This window comes from Rhynchophorus ferrugineus, unplaced genomic scaffold (genome assembly GCF_030347505.1).
Source record: "Rhynchophorus ferrugineus isolate W39M unplaced genomic scaffold, kcgeb_rfMv2 rfM4, whole genome shotgun sequence".
NCBI classification, from domain to species: Eukaryota; Metazoa; Arthropoda; class Insecta; order Coleoptera; family Curculionidae; genus Rhynchophorus; species Rhynchophorus ferrugineus.
The window spans coordinates 29,596,718-29,624,545 of record NW_027472583.1 but is presented as its reverse complement, the minus strand read 5'-3'; the positions used below and the strand labels follow the sequence as shown (position 1 = coordinate 29,624,545).

The following is a 27,828-nucleotide window of genomic DNA, read 5'->3' as shown; positions in this document are numbered from 1 at the left end:
AACAAAATAAAGGATTACCATCAGTATGTAGCAAATAGTATAGAATATTACTAATTAAACAAAAAAATAGAAGACTAACTATTACTTCATTTATTATTCCATATTTATTTTTATTATATAAAAGTAAAAAAAAATTATGTATAGTTATATTTAATGATCTGAAGTTGTCACAGTTCTGAATATAATCTTGCGATAATTTGTTTGTTGATTATTGAAACTTAATGGAAATTAGATTTATTTAAATGCCATTTAAAAATATTTGAGATAAAATTTCAAATTCTTGAGATAGTTTGCTTATATTTTAATGTGTTTTAAAATAGAGACATTTATTATTTTAATTGATGTTATATGTTAAATAAATTTCGAATTTTATATTGAATATACTGTGTAAACAAGTTTTAGTAACATATCATTTTCAAATTATTCCCTTTACTCTATTACGAGAGGAACATTATTAACTTAATAAATTGACGTTTAGCCATTTTATAACCTCTAATTATTATGACTAAATTTTTGAAGAATTTTACATACATTTGACAACCAGGCTAATTTTATAAGTTGATTCGGTTACATGTTCGGTCGTATCGAACAACATTGTGTATTTTTTTAACTACAATAAAATTAGTAGGAAAAATACTATCTAATTTTAAAACACAAGAAAAAGTAAACGTGAAGACGTCGTGATCACATGAATACATTGCTATTTTGGAGGGACTATATAAACGTCTTTTATTTACCCAAATGACAAACGGAATTTTTATATATAAATACTTTCATTGATTTGCTTATGTAAAATAAAAATATTTACATTATTTAACAAAAGGTCACACAGTGACTCCTTCATAAGACATATCCTTGTTTACAGCTTCCATAGCAATCAAAAAAACAGAACTAAAAATAACCAAAATGCAAAATACATCTACTCTGAATAACAAAATAGACGAAACAAAAGGAATAAATACCTTCATGCAATCAGTGTCAAGCAAGTATCACATTGACCCCGCATAGAACAAATAAGTTTTACGATAATACAAATATAAAGTTGCTAAAATTGTAGATATTGGAATCATAACAGCTCGTTTATTTGATTGTGTGAAAGCAAAAGAAGAACAATATGCACTGGACCTTTTATATAATCCTTACTCTTCCATCTCTCATATATGGTAAGTTCGCTTCTTTTTATAATATCGATTAATATTTTATGAAATAATATATATAATATTCAATAATATATATTAATTTTTAAACGAATAATAAATATGTTTGTCGGCAATATAAATGATTGATAAATAAAATTACGAATATATTGATGACTTGTGTCAAATTAATTTAGTTTTCAATGTAATAAATATTTCTATGATCAGAAAATAGTAACACGTAAAAATTATGATAATTAATTGAGAATTCTTTTCGCCGGGCCAATATACTTTCCACACATCATTGATGGTTTCCAACATTTTCGGTAAATATAAAAAGACACATAGTTCTGCAACATCCCTATTCATTTGGTTCATTTTCATCAGACTCGAAAAAGCATTTCATGTAGTTTGGTTCGCTTCAGTCTTCTGTTTACCTGAGTGTTGTCCATTAGGTGTGTTGCTTTTTTGTTGCTGTGATTTCGCACCTTATTTCATATTTTTAGACGAAATATTGGATAACATCATAAATCAATTATATTTCGAGGCCATTGTTTAATTCATCGTTCGTTACGTAGCGATAAGCATTGATAATTAATGAAAGAATTTTTTGTATTGATATTGTTGGATTACTAGTTAGTTTTATGTTATAGTGCAACTCTATATTTGAACCCAGACTAACTTACAATTTATCTTTACAATAACTTAAATCTAGGTATATATCTAAGAGGACCCGGCCCTTTCTTAGTCTGTAGTGTAATAATGTCATGTTTCTCATATTGCTATAGTAAACATTGCTGTTTCCACACATCACTATAATACACTACACAAGATTAAATGGTTTGATTATTTTGAGTCTGTGTCCTATTTTGATATTACCCACGAGTAATGCCAAAAGATATTGTTCGACTGCATTCCTTGACATATACCTGGCTTTTGTTTATCAAAGCTTTTACTTTAGTATGGCATACAGGGTTGCAGGTTAAACTAAAGAAACTCACCAAATTCTCATCCACATGTCAACATTGTCAACTTCTTTAAACCGAATATGCTAAATATCCTGGTATGCATCTGGACCGATGCCTAACCTGGAAGAAGTACATACTATCTCAACGAAAACAACTTGGTCTTAAACAGTATCGGATGTATTGAGTTATCGAACGCCAATGCAAGTTATCATTAGATAACAAGGCATTACTATACGAATCAATGCTGAAGCTTATTCGGTCATATAGAATCCAATTATGTTGTACTGCTAGCAAGTTTAATATAGCAATCAAACAACGTTTCCAAAACAAGGTGTTGCTTGCCATACAAGGTGTTGTTGTCGATACTCCGTACTATGTCTCTAATGAAGTAATACCACGCGATATCTCTCTAGAACCCATAACAATATATTTTACACAGGAAACTGATCGCCAATCACCAGTATCAAGTCTTTTGGAAATCTGTTTACTTTGAAACAGTTGTTTTGAGAACAATTATTTGATAAATTTAGCAAAATCACCTCTTCCACATATTATATTTCATTTATAGCATTTCCGGCTAACATAAGAAATCAAAAAATCAACCTCTTCATCACCATTTGTCCTAATATCTTAAAATATATTCGCGACTATGGTTAAGAAACTTTATATTATTATTATACTATATATTATTTACTATATTTTATTATTATACTATATATTGTTATTATACTATATCTGTATCTTTTTTGGACTTCATCATAGTACTTCATCAACTACTTACTTCTTCCAGCATTTCATAATAGTTCAAATCCGATTGTATTCCAATAACAAATATCTCTATTTACAGGATACGTGTTGAATAATGTTGAAGAAATAACTGTTTCACTGTAATTTAAATCTTTAGACTTTCTTGCCTCTTTAAAAAGCCAGATAAGGATATTAATTAAAAAAAGTTCTATTAACATAATAAAGGATTACCATCAGTATGTAGCAAATAGTGTAGAATATTACTAATTAAACAAAAAAAATAGAAGACCAACGAGGCGAACAGAAAATAATATTAGGTTGAGGGAGAAATGTTTATTTTTCATGTTTCTCAAAGCAAATTTAAATGCTGAATGGAATAAATAAGATCGAAAAATTTAGAAACTTATATAGACAGAACGAGATAATAGAGAAAACTTAAAGAAACTAACCACGTAATTTAAATCAATAAAATATATGACTAATTTAATAAATATTTTGATAGCTTTATAGCTCCTTTAATTTTAGATAAGTTACAAGGTTTTCAACAATGAACGCAATATAGATAATATTTATTTCTTCAACATTAAACAACAACAATAAATATAATTGTTACAAACTACACAGTCTTCACAACAGTCATTGGTGTTTTAAAGTTATTAATATCTTCACGATTGTCGGGATTTCATTCATCTTCATACGTCATTAATAAAGGTCAAAATAAACGCCATCAATTTATAATTTTTTATGAAAATATTTGACTGTGATCAAAAAATAATAATGAAAAGTATGTTTATATACTTTATATTACCATCATTTGTATATGATACGAGGTCTTTGGTCAAACAAGAGTGTGAACTTGCAAAACGAGCATTTTGGAAAGGTATATTTTATACTTAAAAAATATTCTTGTCATATAGTCAGATGTCAGATAGTTTGTACTGTAATATTTTATGCAAGAATAATTTCTTTTCTGCTTTGTTGTGTTCATAGAATTCTTAAAATTCAAGTTGAATTGGAATGGATGAGAAAATTATCTTGTGAACAGAGGGAGCAGATGATTTTTCATATATGTGAGTTTTATTAATCTATATTAGCATGAAACATTAGAATATATCGATTTCTTAAGAACCGAATCGAAAGATATTCACAAAGTGGACACTTAATTTGTTACTACAAGACTGTAAAACTTAATGATCATACACACTATGTTTAATTATTACATAAATTCTGTCACTGGCGTTCAGAGGTAAAGAACCTGAATATGACGAAAATGACCTGAAATCCATTTTCAAAGGGCAATAACTTTTAACCGTGTAAACTAATGATGCTACTTTTATATTTAGAATAATAATATGGAAAATTTTATGGACCGTTACCTTTTAAACACACTATAATATAGATTCATTGAATGAGATTTATGTCACTAGAGATACGCGACTTGAAACCACCTATTAGGAAAAACCGTAATTGTTTTTAACATTATATTAGAAATTATATTAGATGTTCACAAGTGTTCTGATAATTTTTTAACTTTAAAAAGACTTTTTTTAAAAGTTAGTACTATATATATTAATCAAAATAAGAATTTCTACTAAGTTATTCCCGTCTTAATGGTAATATGATGATTCCGTGTCGAAAGATTGAGCGATTTTCACACTTCTTCTCGAAACCGTATATGCTTCATCGACCTGACCAAATGGTAATCAGAAGGAGCTATGCCTAGTGAGTACACTGGTGCCGCAAATCTTTCCATTCCTGCTGAAACAGAGAATTCCTGCAATGTGTAGTAGAACGTTGCCATGCAAGAAGATGACTTTGCATCTGTTACTCGTTATTGTTCGTCTTTTGCAACAAGACGTCGTTAAATTTTGTACAATTGACGTAACAAATTCATTTATTTACACCTTGCTGATTCCACCATATGCACAGCAATATGGCCCTGAATATCACGTTTCGCCATCAATATGTATTTTTAAACCATATTCTCGTCCACTTACTCAAAGTGCATAGCATTAAAAACCAGTGGCGACTCTTGATAAAAATTTTAAGATGTTCGAAAATTTTTGCAAAAAATTTTACCTATTTTTTATAAATTAAGTCATTAAAATTGTCCATTTCGGAGATAAACTGTTTTTCAATAGATAGCACGGAAATATATGTGAAACAATCTTTAGCCATTGAATTTCTGAGAACCGTTTTGATGCGCCTTAGTGTGAGAAACAGCTTTCGGCCTGTGATGTTATCATGGTAGTTGTTACCACGATTTCTAATAATTATTTAGTCTCCTTCAACGTGTCTCCTAGATTGTTTGCTATTAAACATTTTAGAAGGAGTAGTGCACCATTTAATGCTCTGCAATCATTTCTTGAATAAATAACCGACAGTCCAATTCGTAATCGTCCTTTATTAGGTGTGAGATAAAAGGAACATACGGAAGTGAGTTTATCCACCGAAACTTTACCGCAATACTCTACAATGTATTCCAAAAAGAAAAATGATGCAACTATTAGATGGTCTTTAAAATTAAATCGATTTTTTGCAGAATTTATTATAACATCACACAACTATAAAGCAGAAATTCGGTGATCAAATTTACTGTTGTCTGGACGGTTGCATTTATTTTCTGGTGGCTCATGACTTACTATATATAATGCTTCACTAACGATGTTATCAATATTATTTCGAACTTGAATAATACTCCGTTCGAAATTACCGATAGCGTTTCTTACTCCAGGTTCGATTTTTCTTTGCTGCAGTTAGTTAAAAAGGATATCTACGTGGGGCATCACATGATGGAAAAAAGTTGAAAATTGGACATTTAATGTACGGCGAATAGAGGCTGCCCCACTACAGACTATGTTGCTGGAGAATTATTCTTCATCCATTCTTCTATACCATACACTCAATGAGATGGTTTCTATTTTCGTACACAATATTAATAGTCTGTATATTAAAGCTCCAACTGGTTGAAGCGCCGTGGGGGATCCTTTCTCTTCACAATTTTCTTCAGCACTTCTACTTGTTGGGGTAAATTATTAAAAAAGCCAGTACTTGCTTATTTGTGGAAGCAGCTTTAGACATAATCAAATTTAATTGGTGCACTTCACTGCATACATAGTGAGTAAAGGGATACTTTTTTTTAAATTAATGTCTGAACGCCTGCATGATGGCCACTCATGATAGTTGCTCATAGTTTTGTGCGATGAGTTTGTTGGGTGAATTATGAATTAAATGATCTGTAACGCTAAAAATTGTTTTACTAAGTGTTTCTGCATGACATTTTTCAAGAATTAAGTAGTTCCAAAAACGCTCTACTGGCTTACCATCGCGAAAATATCTAAATATAACTACCATTGAAGATTTTGCCGCAACATTAGTTTGATTTTCTCAGTTATTGGTTCATGGCAAACTTCAAGCATACACTGTAATAGATCGTCCTGTATTTTTTTGGAGGTGACTTTAAATACTGAAGCTTTCTTTAGGTACTCACTTAGAGTTGCATCTAGTTCAGCCGAAAAATGTATAAGTCAACGAAATTTCGCCGGATTCTGGCCAAGAGACAATTCAAACACTCCACCAAATTTAATGCAATTTATAATTTTTGATAAAACATAACAATTCTTTGACACATTTTCATTATGCCTCTGTACCTTTATCCAATAGGTAGGATCTAATTGACCCATAATAAACTCAAGTGCTTTATATCGGTAACCCCTATTTCCGTCTAATCTTTATTGCAACCAAAAAGTAAGGGAAAATAGTGCAACGCATTTTTTGTTACATCCACAAATCCATTTATTTTTTAAATCCTTTTTTTATTATTATCTACATCTTATATTCGATATACTTAATATAATCTTAAAACTCAGAAGTTAATTTATTACTACTGTTCTAGTTGCATTAATATACAAGCAAGAATAAAACTAATCTACTTAAGCTAAACTTAAAAATACGCTTATACACTAAACTAGTTCGTGTGCTTTGGTTCGCTTCAATCTTCTGATTTCTCACGTGTTGTCCAGTAGCTGTATTGCTTCTACGTTGCTGTGATTTAGCAACCTTGTTTCATGTTTTAGGGCTCCATTTGATTCCAAGATCATGGTGCAGCTCCTCGTTGGTTACGTAGCGATAAGCATTGGTAATTAATCGTAGAACTTTGTTTTGGGTGCGTTGGAATAGTAGTTGGTTTGATGTGTTAGTGCAACCCCATATTTGCACCCCATAGGTCCAAATAGGCTTAATCAATCTCTTTGATTTTAGACCAAGTTGAGAGTATCTTCCGACTAACTAGTACAGTTGCTTGACTTTGATTTTAAATAAATGCCTCTATTTAATTTACTGGTGTAACTTTTCTCTCTACTTGCACCAGATTTCTCAATAATAATATCTGGTAATGGTCTACCTTTTCCTTTAAATTCTAACTTTTATTCGTAAGAATATTTAAAAAAATGGAAGTGGTCAACTTCCATAGTCACAGTTATTAATATTGTTATTATTAATTGGTCAAGTCATGTAAAATTCCGATACAGATTACATGCATGGCACTGGACTGACACTCGAAATTTCCACTTAAAAACCGGCCTTGTTTCAGTCGTTTTAATGGACACGGGGGTAGAGTGCTGCACGGTTTGAAGAAGCTCGCAGAGCACGATCGTGTGGTCCAGTAAAAAATAACGATAGCGATAGCGTGAGTCGGTAGCCTACCGACGGTAGATTATTCCACTGGTCCACGTTACTTCCGTGCAGTTTTTTTTATCATTTCACGAATACTAAGTGGGATTTATTTTTTGGTAAGTAATAGAAAATATTTTGGTATTTTAGTGATATTACATAAGTATATATTGGTTGCTTCTGTAGTTTTTTTTGTGACTTCTGCACCACTGCAGCGCTAATGCACCAACCGTCACTGTTAAAAACACTAGAACTGACACAGCGAAGAAGAATAGTGGAAGAAACCCAAAGTTAACTGACAGAACACGACGAACATTAAAAAAGATTGTGAACATAAAACAATCACGGTAAAAGTGACAGCAGCCCTCAACAAACACTTAAGTAAACATATACTTAGTTTCAATAAAAACAGTACGGTGAATGGCCCTTTATAAAGGAAACGCTCAGCTGCGAATGAACAGATGAATCATAAAAGCTATACACTTGATGGTTGAAACCATTTGGTATGGCCCGATCAATCATCGTTTACATTATTTCCTATAAACGATCGAGTTTATATACAGATAACCACGAAAGAAGCCCACAATCCAGATTGCCTGCTTCCTACAATCGAGCATAAGAGAGGTTCCGATATGATTTGCTCAGTGATATGGTGATATTTAGCTGGTCCTCTCATTCACAACACCGGCCTGATTATTGCGAATTAATACCTCAACATCCACAAGGACGAATCAACTATGGCCAGTATATTGCTGCCAAACACTATATTCAGTTTTGGTTTAAGGAGCATCAGAATATCATTAAACATCTTCCCTCGCCAGCACAATCGTCAGATCTCAATATAATTAAACCCTCCAACATCACTGAATCAATTGCCGGATTGAGAATGGGGTAACATTCAGTAAACAGGAAACTATTCAGACCATGGATATATACCTCGAAAAATTCCAGCTATTTTAAAAGCAAATGAAACCTCAACACATTAATAATAAATAAATATTGTGTATAAGTCAGGTGTTCATATTATTTTGTCCATACCCTGTACGTGGCTACGTATATATTATTATACTATTATTATATTATTAACTTTAGACATAAATGCAAGCGATTAAATTAAAAAAAAAACTAATCAAAACATTTATACAAATAATTCCCCATTCCAGATGCTGATTCCGTGCAATTTAAAAATAGTAAACACGATTCTCGATCTTCAATAAAACTATAACCTTCCCAATGACTAGCGTAAACTGCGTAAAAAATAATTAGCTCTAATGGTAAAACGGAATGATTTCTAAAATATAATTATCTAAGTAACGTAACGCTAACTAAAAATACTAAGCGCCGATCTTATATAAATAGGATAGCGCTGAAATTATATGATAATAAGTAGCCACGGCATATTAGTTTTTACAAATATATGGAACGAACAACATGAAGTGGATTGTTCTTATAACTGTTCCTTCTCTGGTCTGTGGTAAGCAAATATTACTTCTTTTATATCTCAAATTAAATTCTCAAATTGTACTGATGATGATGGTGATTTCGTATGCAATATACATATTCTTTTTATTAATTATAAGTTAATTAATGAAAACAGAGCAATTCATCTTTTTTTATTTGTAATTACTATTACTTTTCCAATTTATTTTTTTCCAATATTAATTACTATTCCAAATACTATTCATGACGTAGTTGGCTACTTTTATTTCCAACAACGCTATATGATATAATACGCTAATAACTGATAACTTTTTATAAATATACTGTAAAAAGTAAATCAGATTTAAAAATTTTATTAACTTAATATCATATATTATAAATTGCCGGCTTGGTTGGCGCAGTGAGAAAGGCAACAGGACGGTCTTCCTACTATTGTGATAGTCACGGGTTCGAATTCTGCTGGGGCATGGTTGTAAATGTATGTTTGAGATTGTTTAATATTTGTGATTGTCCTAGGTAAGAGTGTAAAATCCGACAAGGAAAAAAAATTATTAAATAACTTAAAATATTTTTTAGACACTGATAGAGTTTTATATTAAAATACTTTTAAATTAAAGTATCAAGTCTAGATATTGGGGTTGAACTTTATTGATACTGATTATAAAATAGCCAGGTATATGAGTGGTATTGGACTACCGGTATATTTTGATATTTTTTTGTATTTTTTGATAACTTCTTTATTAGATACACTTAGTACTAAATAATAATACTAATAATAGTACTGTTAATCTTAATTATAAATTAATTTATTACTACATTTCATTTGTACTTGAATTAGTTCGCAAGCAAGACAAGTGCAAAATATATCAATATGTATTCCTCAATTATAAAATTACAATAACTTATAGCTACAGTTTACACTAAAGATATACACTTTATATAAGTTCGTATGGTTTGGTTCGCTTCAATCTTCTGACATCCTGCGCGCTGTCCTGCAGTTGTATTGCTTCCACGTTAGTATGATAGTAATCTTATTTCGTGTTTCAAGGCGAGATCTTGAATAACTTCAGAAATCCATTTGATATCCAGGCCGTCGTGCAGTTCTTCGTTGGTTACGTAACGATAGGCATTGGTAATCAATCAAAGAACCTTGTTTTGACAGCGTTAGATGACTAGTTGATTTGAATTTTTAGTGCAACCCCATATTTGCACCCCAAAGGTCCAAATTGGCTTTATGATTGTCTTAGAAATCAACCTCTTTGAACCGTGTATAAAGATTGAAAAATTGAAAGCTAAATTAAATTCATAAAGTATTTAATAAAATTTAACAACATTTTTAAGGGAGTATTTTTATTTATAATTTAGGTAAATTTATAATTTTAGTTTGATACGATAAAAAATGTATAGAGAAGGATTACACAAAATTTCAAGCATATCGGATCAATTGAACTTGAAATATATCAGCCATCTCGAAAAAATAGTTTCATTTCTAAAAGGGCTAAGCTTTAAAAATCTGAAAAAAATACTTTTTTTCGAATTTCTAGAGTATAATACGCTCTTAAAGTAATAAATAATTAATAGATTATTAATTAAATTTAGTCTAAAGTAATTTTATCGGATACTTTTAAATTAAAGAATTAAATCTTGATATTGGGGTTGAACTATATTTATATTGATTACAAATTAGCCATTTATATGATATAAAGATGGCAAAATCCTCTGTCTACGTTTATCATGCCATGGATTATAGTTGCATCTACTAAATGAATGTAATATCTGTATATATACAGTATATATCTATCAATATATCAATGGACGATTAACGATTTTCAAAACATATATTTTTATTAATACATTGTTACCAACCTAACGATTTATTTTTACTATAACTTAAAAACTAAGTATATATCTTGGAGAAAAATCAAAATGTATTGATGATGATTTCATATGTAAGATACAGATTATTTTTATTAATTATAAGTTAATTAATAAATATATCACAATTCATCTTTTTTTATTTGAAATTGCTATCACTTTTCTAGTTTTTTTTTCAAATATTAATTATTGTTCCAATTACTATTGATGACGTAGTTGACTACTTTTATTTCCAACAAAACTGTATCGTGTAATACGCAAATAACTGATAACTTTTTAAAAATATACTGTATACATATATATATATATATATATATATAAAAATATTTTATGAAATAAATCCATTATGTTTCCAAATGTTCCATAAAATTAAAAGCCTAAATAAAAGCCATAAAATTTATAGTATGTGAATGTGAATTTGATATGAAAAAATTAACGATTTTCAAAACATATATTTTTATTAATATATTGTTACTGATCTGAAACGATTTGTTTTGCAATATCTTAAAAACTAAGTATATATCTTAGAAAATTGATAACTCCTTACTTAGTCCATACAGTAGTAATTTTCAGGTATTTCTATTTTGAGCCTATGTCGCGCTCGAGTGTTATTCAAGAGTTTCAATACTCCGGGTATTAACATGACAGTAGAGTCTATCCTCATATCTCTTCGCGGAATATTTCCATAACTGGATTCCGCAGGTCCATATAGATTTTAGAACTGGCTTGTACAACAGCAACTTATTACGTTCAAATAATTAACATTTTCTTAAAACCAACCATAACATTTTGTCATTTTTCAATTCCAATTTTTTTCTTTTCCCTTTAATGCTCTCCTTCCGAAGGAGTTTTGCATCGGGATTCATCCCAAGATACTTAACATTGTTGCTATATGGGATAACAGTGGTATTCCTTGTTATTGGTATATGCGCAGTTTGATTATATATAAACGCAATATAATTTCTTTTAATTAATTTTTTCAATTTTCCAATTTCTTTTCTCCGATTTTCAAAATATCATTTTTTAATATCTAACTGTAGCGACTGCCATTTTGTCGGAAGATGAACCACATAACTTTCCTCCATATATTCTGGCAAACGTTGTTGTTTTTAATAAACGCATTAAATTGTTTTTTTTCCTCGTAAAATTCATGATTCATCATTCTGAGCCCTGTTATTATCGATGGGCACACACGATTTTTACAAAAAAGATCGAACTGACTTCAAAAAATATATAAGGAACTCACTAAAAAAAAATAATCAAACTTCAAAAAGGTTTTAAAATAAAAAATATACGTAACATCGACTGTTTTATTGGAAGAACTATACTTAGAGTTGGTATGCTTGATTGATCAATGAACGCAGGCTGATTTATTCGGTGAGAAAAAGAAACCATGCTGATTACCCCAAGGGGATAGAAAATATCGGTTTTAATTTATGTAATGAGGAAAATACGCTTGCTTTTCTTACCATACTTTATATTTCGGCATAAAGAAATCGTTGATTGAGAGACAGACGATGGTATTGATCTATTAGTATTTTAATCGAAATTAAACTTACAAACACTTGCACCATCACTTGAAAAAGACATCGTGCCAAACCAATCTGATGAAATTATCAGTAATATAACAATATAGTGTTTAGTTAAGCTAGACTTTATAGATAACAGGTCAATTGAAAAGTCCCCGGCCTGACACATATATGGCGCTACTAGAATTAAATCCACATATTTTTTAGTTAGCCCTAACCCTCAAAAGATGCGTGTATAAATTTGACAGCTGTCGGATTATTAGTTTGTGAATTATAGCATTTTGAGTGAAGCAACATTTGTGATTGTGAAAAAACTGGATAAAAAGGAATTCCGCGTGTTGATAAAATATTGCTTTTTGAAGGGAAAAAATACAGTTAAAACAAAAACTTGGCTTGATGCCGAGTTTCCGGACACTGCCCCAGGAAAATCAACCATCAAGGATTGGTATGCTTACATTGATAGTTAGATGATAATTTTAGATGTGGTGAAATGAGCACCGAAGACGGTGAACGTAGTGGAGGCTAAAAAGAGGTTGCTACCGACGAAAACATTTAAAAAATTCACAAAATGATTTTGAATGACTGATAAGATATCAACTGAACGTGTACATCATATCATTCACGAATATTTGAGTATGAGAAAGCTCTGTGCAAAGCGAGCTCGCTTTTGGATGAAACATGGCTCCATCATTTCCGCTCCTCCATGCGACCGCTTGAAGGACGAAATCGCTGAAAAACGGCCGCATTTTAAGAAAAAGAAAATACTACTTCACCAAGACAAGACCAAGTCAGTGAAAACGATGGTAAAAATTCATGAATTGGGCTTCGACTTGCTTCCTCGTCCACCGTATTCTCCAAATCTGGCCCCCAGCGACTATTTCCTGTTCTCAGATCTCAAAAGAATGCTCGCTGGAAAGAAATGTTCCTCGAAAGAAATCACCTCTTCTTCGCCGAAACTGAGCCCTATTTTGAATCAAAGGACAAATCGTACTACAAAAATAGTATCAAAAATTTGGAAGGTCGCTAAAATCACTGTATCATCCTTGAAGGGAATTATGTTGAATAAAAAAAAATTATTTTACCTAAAAAAATGTGTTTTACTATGGTAGGCCGGGGACTTTAATTCACCTGTTATGAGCAAACGTGGCAGCCACTTTAAAGACAAGATTCCAAACTACAGGTGCGCCTTCTGTTGGTTTATTTTTAATAATATTACTCAAACTACATTCACAAATATTTTTAAAAAATCTTTTAAACGATATATTCGTAATTTTTTACCGATTATTGATTACTTACAGAAAATAATTTAAATCAAATACATGAAAAGTTGAATGCATCAAATAATTGTGGATCATTGAACCAATACGGTCTCCAAAAACAATGGCAAGTACAAGTATCAAATCGCAGCTGCACATTGCACACAATGAGCATTAAAACCAAAGTTCTAATCTAAACCACCTTCATTGTACACAATCTATTTGCAGTTTTTATTTTTGAAAAACTCACCAAAGTCAACGTAACAAGTTAACATTTTTCAATGTTATTTAAAAGTATAACGACTCTTAAGTCTTAATGGAGATTTAACGTTAATATATTTATCAATGACTGCCGTAACACATAAATAAACAATATGAAAATGCAAATTAAATTAAATTACTTTAAGAAGATTAACAACAATTTTACCACTTTAAATTTATATATTAATTATCTTTCTATCACAATGACCTTTATAATATACTTTATATTCACTATTTTAGACTACATTAATTTCTTTTGCTAAGCGCTGATAATATTTAATGTTATAATTAGTATAATACATTATAAATTAAGAACAACAGCAGCAAATTATTAGATAAGGAAATATCCTTAACAATTGTAATTAGATTGGGTAAATAAACAGAATGAATAACATGCAACACATCTGGTATGTTGATTTTAAGCTTTTTCACGGAATTATATAATTAAGTTAATAGCCATTTATGGCTATTTTTTCTGTATGACATACGTAAATTGTTTAAAATCTGCTTAACAAATAAAACGTAATAATATTTGACTGCGGTGGCCGGTGTTAAATAAATAGCTGTGAAATAGCCGATTTAAGATAACACATTATAGTTAAATATTTTTTTGCAAATAAAATGGAATAAACAACATGCAGTATAGATGTTGCGTCAACGTTATAATGTCCTTAAATTAAAATTAATTTGACATTATCAAGTAAAATACGAATGCCGACACGAAGAAGAAACTTTAAGGCTTCGAAGCGATAAAGCTATCAATGTTGAGTCTAATCAATATAATTTGAAAATAATCTTCACTACATAGTATAAAACAAAGTCGCCTTTTCTGTCCCTATATCCCTATGTGCGCTTAAATCTTTAAAACTACGCAACGGATTTTGATGCGGTTTTCTTCAATAGATAGAGTGATTCAAGAGGAAGGTTTATATGTATAATACATGCATAATATACTAAGGCAACATTGCTAATTTTAGAGGTTTCTAACGTGATGTCGTAAATTAACCTATTTTTTTAGGCTTATTTAGCAATTAGCAAAAATGCTGCCTAACCCTACGAGTTAGATCAAATTAATGTACTACAGTATTGTACACCATAAAAAGATCTACAAAAAAGTCCGCGATGGTATATGTTTATCTTTTAGGGATAACCCACATTAACCATTTTTATTGTTTACTTTTTACGTGAGAAAATGGCTTATTTACGAAGCTATTTTAAGCAATACGGCATTAATCCTTATCGAATTAAGTACCTTAAATACAGTGTGCAATTAATATAGATCAATATGGTTCCTTACAGCATGTAAATTAAACAAATATTTTCGGAGATATTACAAATTTAAAATTTGCGTTTAAAAATGTGTAATGTAATAAAAATTGTATGAATTTAGATATTCCAAAGATAGCAGGAAATCTTCATAGTAAGTATAGGGGAAGAGGAATTGTTTTACTCCAAATTTAATGCGTGCAGGCCAAGGGCAGTAATGAATGAACCAAAAATACTGGATCGATTTTAATCATGTTTTCATTGAGTGACATAGGCATATATATTTTATGCCCGTGCAAAGTCGGAGCGGGCCGCTATGTTTTTATATACAACGTTCATATTTTTTCTGTAGTGTATTTAATTTAGTATCAGCATTGCACCCGTGCGAAGCCGGGGCGGGTCGCTAGTTTTCTCTAATCCACATATAATTCGATTGCTTTAAGTGTGCACAACCCGCAATACACATATAGAAGATATGTAATATACTATATTAAAATCTTATTATTATATATAATTGATTTTATTGTTTTTGATTTGTAATATAGACATTTAGATATTAATTATATAATTGCTTAGAAGATTTTTAAAAACAAATACAGCCAACAACATGAATCATGTTAATATGTACATCGGAATAATATGTAAAATACCACTATATACAAAAATTTTATATATATAGTCTAGAGGTATGAATATTAGCTATTTTTTTCGCGGGGGTCTTAAAAAACCAACCAACCAAAAAAATCTTAATCGAAAGAAGTGCTGGTATCGTATAAAGTAAAAAAAAACAAAATTTTATTCGCCAAATTTTTTTCACACGACTGAATTTTTAGAAATTGTAAAAGTCCAAGTACGACAGAAGAATATATAAAAAAGGCTTACACCAAATTTTAAGCAAATCGGTTCACTAGAATTGTAGATCTCGTGTCAACTGACAAACAAAAAACGTGTTTAAAATTTAGGGTAAATTTATGGCCAGTCTAAGTCTTTACTACGTTTTATTTTTTTGGTACTGCTATTTTTTTAATCTGCGATTCCTGCGTCAAACATTTGGCTTTTCTATACTTCAAAAAAAAACATTTTTCGAACTTTTTTCCTTCAAACAAGCGGTTCTGGGCTCCTTTGAAGCGTCATCATTTTTTAAATGGGAATAAGGCCTTCATTAAAAATGCCAACTGTTGCAATTTCAACCGTGTAAGTTCCAGCATGTATATGAGTTATAAAATGTGGGAGTTCAGAAAAACAAAAACTATTAATTTAAATTACTTTAAACCACTTTATACTTACTTTAAAAACCGTTTTATTCAAGGAAAGAAGAGGCTAGGGTTTTTATTAGTGTTGGGAACTATCGACAGATATAGATGATCGGCTATTTAGTAATTGACTACTTTGTAGTATCGACTGTTTCAGTCGCTATTTGTGATTCGACTGATTTTAGTACTTTTGACCAATGACTGACGTACCAGTGTTTTCAGTCGCTATCTTCGGTCCGACTGATTTTGTTACTATTTACTATCGACTGTTTCAGTCGTACTTTTAATTACTATTTTCGGTTCTACTCGTTTCATTCGACTGATTCTTAACATTCTGGCTCTATCGTCCTAGCCGCGACCTTGACAAAAGTGTACCCAATTTATGCTTACATAGAGTTATATGTAATATATGTAGTTTTATGATTCATTTTTCAAGATTGTTAATGTAATAGGGTAAAAAGATTAAAATTGGGAGTGATAAATAGTAAAATATTTTTACTCTTTTTATGGCAATAATAGGTAATATTTCGATTAGTCTCTCGATTTTTGTTAAAAAATATTTCCGTTCAATAATAAGTAAAACATTTATATCACTTCATAGTTTTTTTTTCTATGATTAGGTATAGGTTTAATTTTTAAATAGTATCTATGGTTATTGTACACCTTTAGTTTTTAGGTTTTGTTTAAGTTCTATTGTATTGTCTATATTTATTATAGTATATTATTTAAAAATAGCAATTAATACATTAAAATACAATTAAACATTTATGGGGTATTATTCCATTCGATAGAAATTCGATAGAATTCCATTCCTTTTTACTGATCCACAGAACATTCAAATATAAAATTAATTCTACTTCGTTTAAAATTAAATTATAAATTGCATATAATGTATAATTATTATAATAGTATTGAGTAATTATTTCTTTCCTTCCCTTTTTTAAAGTTAGTTCGTGAAGGAATTTATACATCTCCGTCTCGTTTATACTACCGTTGGGAAATATTACCACTGCCCCAAACAATTATCTCCGTCCTTTCCTCTCTCACAATTTATACATGAAAGGATTCGTACATCTTCGTCTGACCTCACGAATTAAAAAAAAACAGTCGAACCGTACATTTGACTGAAAATAGTAATTACTATTTTCAGTCGCTAGTTTTTCGACTATCGACTGTTTTGCGACTATCAACTGTTTCTACTGTTTTGCGACTATCAACTGTTTCAACTGTTTTCAGTCGATACTTCCCAACGTTAGTTTTTATGTATTATAAAATAGGCCAAACCCGTTTCGCTCGTTCACCATTCATGTAGTCTTAAAACAGATAGCCCTTAGCACATAGCCGCGATAGTTAGACCTACATATTTAGGTGCAAAAGTTCATATCAGTGAATTCAGAGATTCATTATTATTTTGGATTTCTAAACCTAAATATAGGTAAGATCAACGTCAACTCAGACGATAAAGTCTCGTAAATCAGCTTTATAATTTTCAATACTTCGTCACACATTGGAGGGTTTTCCCATTTTCTATTTGTTTTTTATTCTATCTATTCCGACCGAGCCGGTTTAGATGCCGCGTCACTGCGCTGTCGACAGTTATATCTCCAAAGATAATTTTAAAAGGTCTAAGACTTGAAAATATAAAAAAAATCAATTTTTACAAATTTCTAGACTAGAATAAGCCTTTAAATAATATCAACAGTTAAGCAGTAAGTCCAGTCCAGATAATCCAATTAGTAAAAAGGAGTTTTTAAAATATATAAAATAATAATAATTCAGGAAGCACATGTTAATAGAGTAGAGTTCATACAGAGTTCTCCCATAATTACGAGCGTTACCGAATTTATGGAAGAATCTAATTTGAAATTTGAGAAAAAGCATTTCCAAATTATAAATATATCAATTTCTTTGCTTTCTTTGCATTATCTAGTATAGCAATTATAAATGAAGGATATAAAATTGTAACTTCTTCTTTAAAAATAAATATATATCCAAAAATTGATATCCAAAAGTTGCAATACTTCAATATTCTCATGCCCCCGTGCAATTCTCTTGATTTCTTGACTGACTGTAGGTATCTGAAGGTCTCGATGTAGGTAGTCAGCCCTGTAGTATTTGGGTGCACCCACAATACTTCTCAGGACTTTGTTCTGAAAAATTTGTATTTTGTTTATGTTACTCTTTGCAGAATATCCCCACAATTGAACTCCGTATGTCCATATAGGTTTCAATACTTGCTTATATAATAGCAATTTATTATGTACTCATAATTGTGATTTTCTTCCAATTAGCCAATACATTTTACTATATTTCAATAACAGTTCTTTTCTTTTCTCCTTTATATGTTCCTTCCAGCGAAGTTTTGCATCAAGATTCATTCCGAGATATTTAGCGTTGTTGCTATATGGAATGATAGTATTATTTAATGTTATTGGTGCTTGTACAGTCTGATTGTAGACGAACTGCACATGCACAGATTTACTTTCGTTAATTTTTATTTTCCAAGCTTGTGTTCGATGATTTATATTGTCACTTGCCTATTGTAATTTTCGTGTGGCTTCTTCACTGTTGTCTCTGACATCTATAATCACAGTATCATCAGCAAATGTTGCCATCGTAATATTCTCCATTTGTGATATGTCACAAGTGTAGAGTAGATAAAGCATTGGTCCCAGTACACTTCCTTATGGTTTTTACTTTAAACAGGCATTTATTGAGAAAATAGGTATAATATATATTATCCAAAATATTTTCCATAATTTTCTACAATCCATCCATCTTTTTCTATCTTTCTAGTAATATAACGATATCAAATATTCGAATTTATGAGGAGCTGGAAAGGAGGAGGAAAATATGAGGAGCTTCAAATAGAAACAACAAATAAGTTCCAGATACTAGAATACCTAAAAGATGCTTGTATTGATATAACAGAAAAGCGAATATATGAAACAATTGTTGAGTGTGCCACTAAAGTATGCCATCAACTCGATGTAAAACATAGACTTGGAGAAAAAAATTGTAGACAAGCGTAATTAGTAGTATCATATAAATAACGTCTCAATAAAGTAATTGAAAACTTAAGGCTATGTTCTAAAAGCTGGATGAAATGGGAATAGAAGTGTATAGATAATATAGAAAATAAATAAGATGTAAACTGTAAAATGAAGAGCACCACAAAGGTTCAACAAATTTTGAAGAGACAAAACTATAACACAAAAGACAAAATAAGTTTCAGGGTGCAGTTTATATAGATTATGCATTTTTATAGTATCATTCTCCCTGTCAGTTTTAAGTACGCACTCTGTAGCAATTGTATACTGAGAGACAATTTAAGAAAGTATGGAAAGCCAAGATACAAAAAAAAATTCAACTCGAGCGAAACAATGTATTGGTTATTGACCTTAATTACTACATCTACATACAGCCTTACACATCTTTAACAGTTCTGTAGAAATCATCCAGAATTATTACAATTTAATTAAAATTTGCAAACTGCTATTCTAAATTAATAAGTCCAAAATCTGGCAACCTCAAATTAAAAGGGTTTCTATACACTGGAAAACAACCTTCAAAGTGTCTTTATCTACAACATAAAACCTTATTTTTATTATAGTATAATTATTAATTTTTTTAATTCTAATCAAAAATCGCTTTCGAATAATTTGCAAATTATTAACCACATCTGCTTTCTTCTAAAATACTATCAAAGTGCACGAGCAAAGTATTCTAGATATGACAAACCTGTATCAACAACATAACAAACCTGTGTTTGTTTGCTATAAATTAAAAATCAATATAATGTGTTTCAGCTTTGATACCTTCAGTAACTCTACCACATGGAGTAGTAGAAGGTGGTATAGGAACAACAGTAAATTCCAACTCATTCTATAAATTTGAGGGCATACCATATGCCAAGCCTCCTGTAAATAATCTGAGATTTGAGGTATTGAATATATTTAATTTCAAATATTAGTTAATCAAAACACTTGTTATTACACAAGTTATCTTGATATTCCCTAATTATTTGAAATAAATTATGTGTAAATAATAAACTATTGTTTAGCCTCCACAAGACCCAGAACCATGGCTAGGTATCTGGAAAGCGAATATTACAACAGCCTGTATCCAGTACGACCATCTAACTAGAGATACCGAACAAAATTATGTAATTCATGGTAAGACAAAAAAAAAGTTAAAAGAATGACAAAACACTCAATGTGTCTTTTAAGGCGATGAAGACTGTCTCTACGTAAATGTTTATACGAAATCGTTAGATCAGAACGCCAATTTGGACGTATTATTTCATATACATGGTGGGGCGTTGATGTTTGGCAGTGGGGCAATTTATGGGCCAGAAATTATCATGGAGAAAAATCTGGTGTATGTTAACTTCAACTACAGACTTGGTCCATTAGGTAAGTCATCGGTCAAACCGATATACCTAAAATATTGTACTGTATTTTTGATAATATTTTTACTTTACGTATCAAAAATAATTCTATAACTCTCCTCTTTTGTGTCATCATTATATTCTGAAATTATATTAGAACATTTAAAAATTAACATGGGCGCCATCTGTTGACGCTAATAAAATCATACTGTCGGTCCGATTATTTTAGTTTAAATTATAAATTGAAATAGGAACATTGGTATTAATATAAACTACCAAAAACTAATTTAAATTATCGATATAATATTGTAACAAGACTAATATATTTAAAATTACTTACCGCAATTAATAAATGTGTATTTCAATTAAAACTTCAGTTAATTTTGAAACACTAACATTACATATTACACAACTAACACATGCACTGAATATCGGCCGGCGAATAAAATTTTAAAAATGCACAAGAATCTAACCGATGTTCTCCGAATTAATGCAAAAAAAACGCCAAACTGTATCGAAAAAAAGATCACAAAATCGGCCAACTACGATACATATATTTTATATTGACATAAAGGAAAGTAGAGATGTGTAACCATAATGGGAACTAAAATAAAATGGTTATTTTCCTAGCGGCTAATTTATTAGTTCGAGATATAAAGGTTTTTTATTTAGGTTTTTTAAGTACGGAAGATGAGGTATTACCAGGTAACATGGGCTTGCGGGACCAAATAAAGGCATTACATTGGACGAAGCGATTTATCAAATATTTTGGCGGAAATCCTGAATCTATTACTGTACAAGGCTTTTCAGCAGGCGCTGGTAGCTCCCACTTGCACTATTTTCTTCCTGAATCTGCTGGTGATTTATCAAATTACTTTTAATGTTCGATAATCTAATGATTCCAATTTGTCAGGTTTGTTTAAGGCTGGTATCTCACACAGTGGATCTAGCTTAAATTCCTGGATGTTGGTAGAGCAAGCTAAACAAAAAACGCAACAACTCGCGAATTTCGTAGGTTGCCCTGCAGATAATTCTGCAGAAATCGTTGCTTGCCTTAAAACAAAACCAGCCAGACAAATAGTACAGACCACCCGTATATTCCAGGTAGATATTTCTAATAAACAAATCTTATGAATATAATTACTAATTCATGTTGCAGGAATTCCTTTATAATCCTTTTTCACCTTTCGGCGTTGTTATCGATGGATATTGGTCAAAAAATCCAGTTTTACCTGATCATCCTTATAAATTACTTCAACAAGGCAAAGTCTACGACGTGCCCTGGTTAATATCCTACACCACGTCTGAAGGACTGTATCCCACCGCTGACTTCTACGGGAACGATGAATATTTATACCAAATTGACACTGAATGGAATAAAATTGCTCCGCTTATTTTGGATTATAACAATACCGTTTATCCAGAATGGAAAGACGTGGTTAATGATAGAATCAAGGATCATTATTTCGGCGAGAACCAAGTGACTATGAACACTTTTAGTATTTTTGTAAAGGTAAGTTCTTAAATAGTTTTAATTCTTTAATACCTTGATAATTATGTATTTAGTTGGTGACTGACAGGCTGTTCTTAACTGATATTGAAAAGGCTGCCAGGTTACATGCATCAGTGACAAAATCTCCAGTTTACATGTATAACTTTAACTACAACGGCAGCACAAGCTTTTCCAATATACTAACAGGAATTGATAAACATCTCGGTAATCCTACAATAGAACCACATCAAAATTATAACTAATCAATTTATTGTTGTAGGCGTCAGTCATGGAGATGATGTTATTTTAGTATTTAAACTTAACGGCCTCGATTCCTTACAAACAGAAAAAGACAAAGAGATCTCTGAAGTACTCCTTAATGCTATAACATCCATAATGAAAAATAGGTAGCACTCATTTATATTATTCCTATACTATAATAATAATTAATTATAATATTCGGGAAAAAGTACTTTTGGTTTTCCTACTAAAGGTTTTTAAAGTCGCATATCTCTAATAGAAGAATCTCTTTGTAACTAGAATCATGGAAGATTGGTAACGGATGCTTAAATTGAACGCCAGTGCCAGAATTAAATTTCCCTGGCATGACACAATTACGGATTTGCTAGAAAAATGGCAAAAAGTCAATAAAACGGCCCATATATCATTGTTTAATGTTTGAAATTCACATGAAGAAATTTGCTTTAAAAAACATAAAAAATATCGAAATTACTTTTCCCCCAACCCTTCTCACAGTATATGAGTTCCTTTAAACAACTGTTGAATATATTTTAGAAAACCCATAGTTCCTGGTATTTCCTGGACACCACTACCAAAGACCACAAAAGGATCATTTGAAATGCTCCAAATCACTAATACTGGGGATCTAAAATTGCTGACCAGAAAGTTCATTGGGCAGAGCAAATTTTGGAACAAGTTACCGTTACAAGAAAACGAGAAACTTTTTATCAAAAAGGAACATAACATAGAGTCGTGTAGTGAAGATTATTGATACTCAAAATGAAATGTATTTTATTGTATATGTAAGGCCAAAAATCAAAACAGCAAATATTGAAGTATAATCTGTTTTTATTAAAAAATATGTTTCAAACAAACTGATTCGCCATAATAAAGATTTCATCATCATTATGTCCCTATCAATTTAAGACATATTAAATAAATATAAAATAAAGCTAGGTATTTGTTTTTACTTGTACATTTTAAATGATTCTGTGTAAGCTACCTGTAAATCTAGGACGACTTTCATTTGAATCCAATGCGAAAAGTAACAGCAAACTGCATCGCTAAAGGAAGCAATATTTGGAAAAAGAAGCTTAAACAGAACTCGCAGGTATAAGTGGGAGACACCGCTATACCGTTACCCCGACCTCGCCCAAAATGTCAGAAAGGCGTTCCAGGTGTACGGTCACTGAACAAGAATCCTTATTCTTCTGACTTCTGTTTAGCAACTGAAGAGCATTCATGTATTCTAGCTCACTAAATTCTGGTCCTTTATCCACGATTCCGTTTAAGATCTCCTAAATAGATGAGAATTATTATAACCCAATTACCTTGAAAATTTAATACAGATTACCTCAGGTGTTAAAAAGAATAATTCAAAATAGTGACGAGCATGATCCAAAGCCAGTTCCCTTGTCATGGTTATATTGGTCAGGGTCTGCTGCAAGGCAAAAATATTCCTACACATCCTCTGTATGCCGGCATCATCGATAACCTGCATGTACTGCGCAGAACTAATTAAAATCTTAGCAATTAAATGACCCAGGCCTTCAAAAATATACTGAAAACAAATGATTAATAAAAGTGCTAAAAATATATATATATTAAGTACTTTGCATTTCCTAGGATGCAAGCTAGACGTCATGGCTTCATCTACATTAGCTAAGACACGACTAAGCTCCAACACTTTAGGATCCGGTTCATGAGTTTCCTTATTATGATGAGTTTGAGCTAACAAATAGTGGAAACACTGGACTCTGACCTAAATTGAATTAACAATTATTAAATAAAATTAACTTGGTTTTATTACACAAAAAAAAAACAATTACCTCCAGATGAAGCAATAAAAGGCAAGTGTTTGCTAGTTCATCATATTCTTGTGCTATACTGGTAAGCTGTTGAAGAGTGGCACTTGATACTGGAGGCATTAACTCACTGTGAGTATTATTGTTGTCAGATTTAGGGGGAGATAATTTTAAAGGTTCTAACCTAAACTCACTGGTGTATTGAAACATACGAACTGAGAACCATTCCTAAATTTCAATAGAAATTAAAATGAATGTAAAAAATGTAACTGTCAATTTTCTTACCATACTTTCTTGTAAAGTTGCTAAATCCTTCAACAAGGTCATATCAGATAATATTTCTCCTGCAGATACACCTGACAAAAAAAATTAAATACTAGAAAAAATAAAACAAAATCTCTCACCTCCTTCTCCTAAGTTACTGGCCAGAATCTCAGCTTCCTTTCTGTTCCTCATCCTGACATCTTCAGGACTCTCTTCTTCAGAAGGTTGATCTCTCAAAACCCTTCTCCCTAAATAATGAATGGCATCATATCAAATAACACATGTCAATTAAATAATTATCAAATACACAACCAGTTACCTCTTTCTGTTCTTGCATGGAACTCTTGCTGTGCTTTCAAATTTAACCAATTAGGAAGAGATCTAATAGGAAAAGTCGATATTATTTATTTAGTAGATTAAAAAATGTATAAATTACTTTAAAAATCTGTTAATATCGTCGTCTTTCAACCAAGCGGCACTACAAATCCTTTTATCTTCAGAGTAAGGTTGAACAATGCCTCTGTACGCAGCATAACACGTGTCTTTGTACTCTTTCAGTGCCATCACAGAATAGTCAGCTATTTTCTCGCTATAAAGCGGTAAAGCTTGTAATACGGCCTTCCACTCACGAATACACCTTTCAACAGTTACAGTACTCTAAAAGGAATAATATGAATTTAGTTAACATGGCAACAAATAAGGCAGCTATAGCAGCAGACATGACAACTGCTCCAACCGCTTTATCCGTAAACATATTACGTAATATTAAACAACATGTAAAACTCACGATTAATAAGGGTTTATAATCGGCGGTTAAATCAAGTAAAACGGTGCCCTTCCATGCATCTGCTGCCTTGTACGCACTTTCAATTTGTTCCAAAATTTCATCAGACTTTCGCTTCAAATACACATTTGATATATGTTGGGTAATGCATCTGTATAATGAACAAGTCCCATGAGACATACCTATTATCACATTTTCTTTATTATTTCCGTTTTAAGATAATAGAATAGTACATACCCAATGTTTGTTCTATATCTTCTGTAAAACACATGAATGGAATAAAAACTACTAAAATGTTATTAGGATGAGGACTACAAATCAGAACTTTGTCTTTCTTTGATGACTTTAAGGCATTGCTTAAGGTAAGAGCACTTGAGGAGCCTTCAAATTTAAATAAAATCTTCTTTTTACTAAAATAATGACAACAGAATGATATCAAACCAAAGTCAAAATTATCAACTTACCTCTGCTGTTTTCTTCGTGAAAAATATGCTGATATATCACCATTATCTACAGCATTGTTAATTTGTAAGTCTGTAGACATATTTTGTAGATCCAAATAGTCATTTAAGAATATCTGTAACTGGAATAGAAATATTTCTTTGAATGACTGAAATTACAGCAACTTTTTAAACTAAATTATTGTTACTTACAACTTCCTGTACTTGAGACCAATAATACTGCATACTATAAGGCTTCAGGTCAATTTTATGTGAATGTATACCTTTATCAACCCATTTTAGAAATATTTGATGAGAATCTGCAATTTCCTTAAATTGATCAAACAATATATTTACTAATTCTTTTAGTGCTGTTTTGGATTCCACATTTTCAGCATAATCAATAACATGTTGAGTTGATTTTTGAATTATATGTGTAAGAGATACTTGCATTTCTTTAACCAATTCCTGTAAATAATTGTAACCAACATAAATAAATAACAAAATAAAACATTTTAAAAACTTACATCTATAGCATAAGGCAGCTTCCCTAATAAACAAAGACTCTTCACGAGTATTGCCACATAGTGTCTATGGTTTTCTTCAATATTTATGTTATCCAAATCTTCATCTAGATTAAAATTTTCAGTGAATAAATCTCTATTACCAACTCTGAAAGACTTGACTTAAAATACCACTAAAACAAATTCTCTACTCAACTTACTTTGAAATATCTTCCAGGATATTCCTTGAAACATTACTACGGTTTCTACCGCTCAATCTTGTTTTAGTACTTCTCTGCAGTGGTGAATGTATTAAGAATCCATCACGCCCAGAACCCTGCCTTCTCAAAGTTAGAATATGCTGAGAAGGTTTTGTATAAAGAATATGTTTTAATTCCATTACTATTTGTAAATGTAATTGCTACAAAAAATATATTAAAATAAGCATATTCTATTTCCACTGAGCACTGTTATAAAAACTAAACCTCCTTTTTTTCTTCTAGTTCTTGACTAAGCTCTTTTAAACTCTCAACACCCTCCAAAGGATCTTTTCCTAGATTCACAGCCTCTACTAACAACTTTGTTGCATGTAAATATTTTTTATGTGCCATATAATTTGAAAATTTTGTTGGTACTTCATTCATTTTTTCACTACAATATTATATAACTAACTATATATCAAAAACAAGTAGGTTAATAACACACATTTCATCTAATAATTGCAACATGTATTTATACTCTAAACCCTCCATCCATAAACTTTTTAATTCATCTCTTTTGCACCTAAGTTTCTTCTTACAATCTTGAAGCTTCTCTTTCACTTGGTGTATTTTATCACGATTTTCAGTAACAGATTGTGATATCGTTCCAAATAGGCGCATAACCTATAAACAATTTATAATTATCTGAGTGTCTATATAAATACAATAAAAAAGTATTACCTGTGTAAGATCTTTTTCATGTCTTGATACTAATTCATCTAATTTACGGTCACAGACTTTATAATCTGCCTCTAATTTTGCTTTCTCTCTATCCCTCTGTTCATTAGTTTCACTGGCAGATAGAGTACGAATTACTGACATTAACAAGCCACTCTAAAAATAAATACATTTAGAAAAACATTACTTCAAAATAGATTAAAACTATAATTATCCACCCCCTTTGACATTTGCAAAAATTATGCAAAACTCTTGATTAACTTAACTAACAAAGCCTAGTATAGTATTTAATTTGAAAACTAAAGAATTTTTTTAATATTATTATTCTTATATATTACTTTAGCAAGATTAACAAAACAATATATAATAGATACTTCATTTGTTAAAATATTAACCGAAATTTAAAGCAAATAAAACACTTACAGTCTCCTTTAAAGGCTTAACACCCCTTGGGGGTTTTACAGGAGGGGACTGATCCATAATCCCTTAGAAAATTAAAGAAAAAATTAACTAAAAACGAAAAACAACACCCACATTTCGCACTGCTTTGGTCATCTTGACAGACGTCAC

The 27,828-nt window shown here is 30.9% G+C and overlaps 2 protein-coding genes across 3 annotated transcripts; one reads left to right on the top strand and one right to left on the bottom strand.

Annotated features, from left to right (window-relative positions):
• Positions 1-960: 960 nt before the first annotated feature.
• On the top strand, positions 961-23,480 carry LOC143195486 (carboxylic ester hydrolase). Of its 2 annotated transcripts, none has more exons than XM_076402697.1 (10): positions 961-1,163; positions 20,212-20,345; positions 20,466-20,577; positions 20,632-20,817; positions 21,465-21,650; positions 21,706-21,896; positions 21,952-22,305; positions 22,359-22,509; positions 22,565-22,691; positions 23,080-23,480. In XM_076402697.1, the coding sequence occupies exons 1-10, from the start codon at positions 1,115-1,117 to the stop codon at positions 23,294-23,296; spliced, it is 1,707 nt and encodes a 568-aa protein (XP_076258812.1). In that variant the 5' UTR covers positions 961-1,114; the 3' UTR covers positions 23,297-23,480. The 2 variants fall into 2 exon arrangements, with proteins under 2 accessions (XP_076258812.1, XP_076258813.1); XM_076402698.1 differs by lacking the exon at positions 961-1,163 and adding an exon at positions 8,838-8,996.
• On the bottom strand, positions 23,356-27,828 carry Sec8 (exocyst complex component secretory 8). The gene is made up of 18 exons (XM_076402677.1): positions 27,682-27,828; positions 27,262-27,414; positions 27,026-27,204; positions 26,806-26,971; positions 26,542-26,741; positions 26,345-26,489; positions 26,031-26,285; positions 25,842-25,960; positions 25,615-25,787; positions 25,381-25,559; positions 25,030-25,250; positions 24,913-24,974; positions 24,734-24,841; positions 24,615-24,685; positions 24,354-24,557; positions 24,137-24,286; positions 23,879-24,085; positions 23,356-23,822 (listed from the first exon to the last, which is right to left on the bottom strand). The coding sequence occupies exons 1-18, from the start codon at positions 27,736-27,738 to the stop codon at positions 23,655-23,657; spliced, it is 2,817 nt and encodes a 938-aa protein (XP_076258792.1). The 5' UTR covers positions 27,739-27,828; the 3' UTR covers positions 23,356-23,654.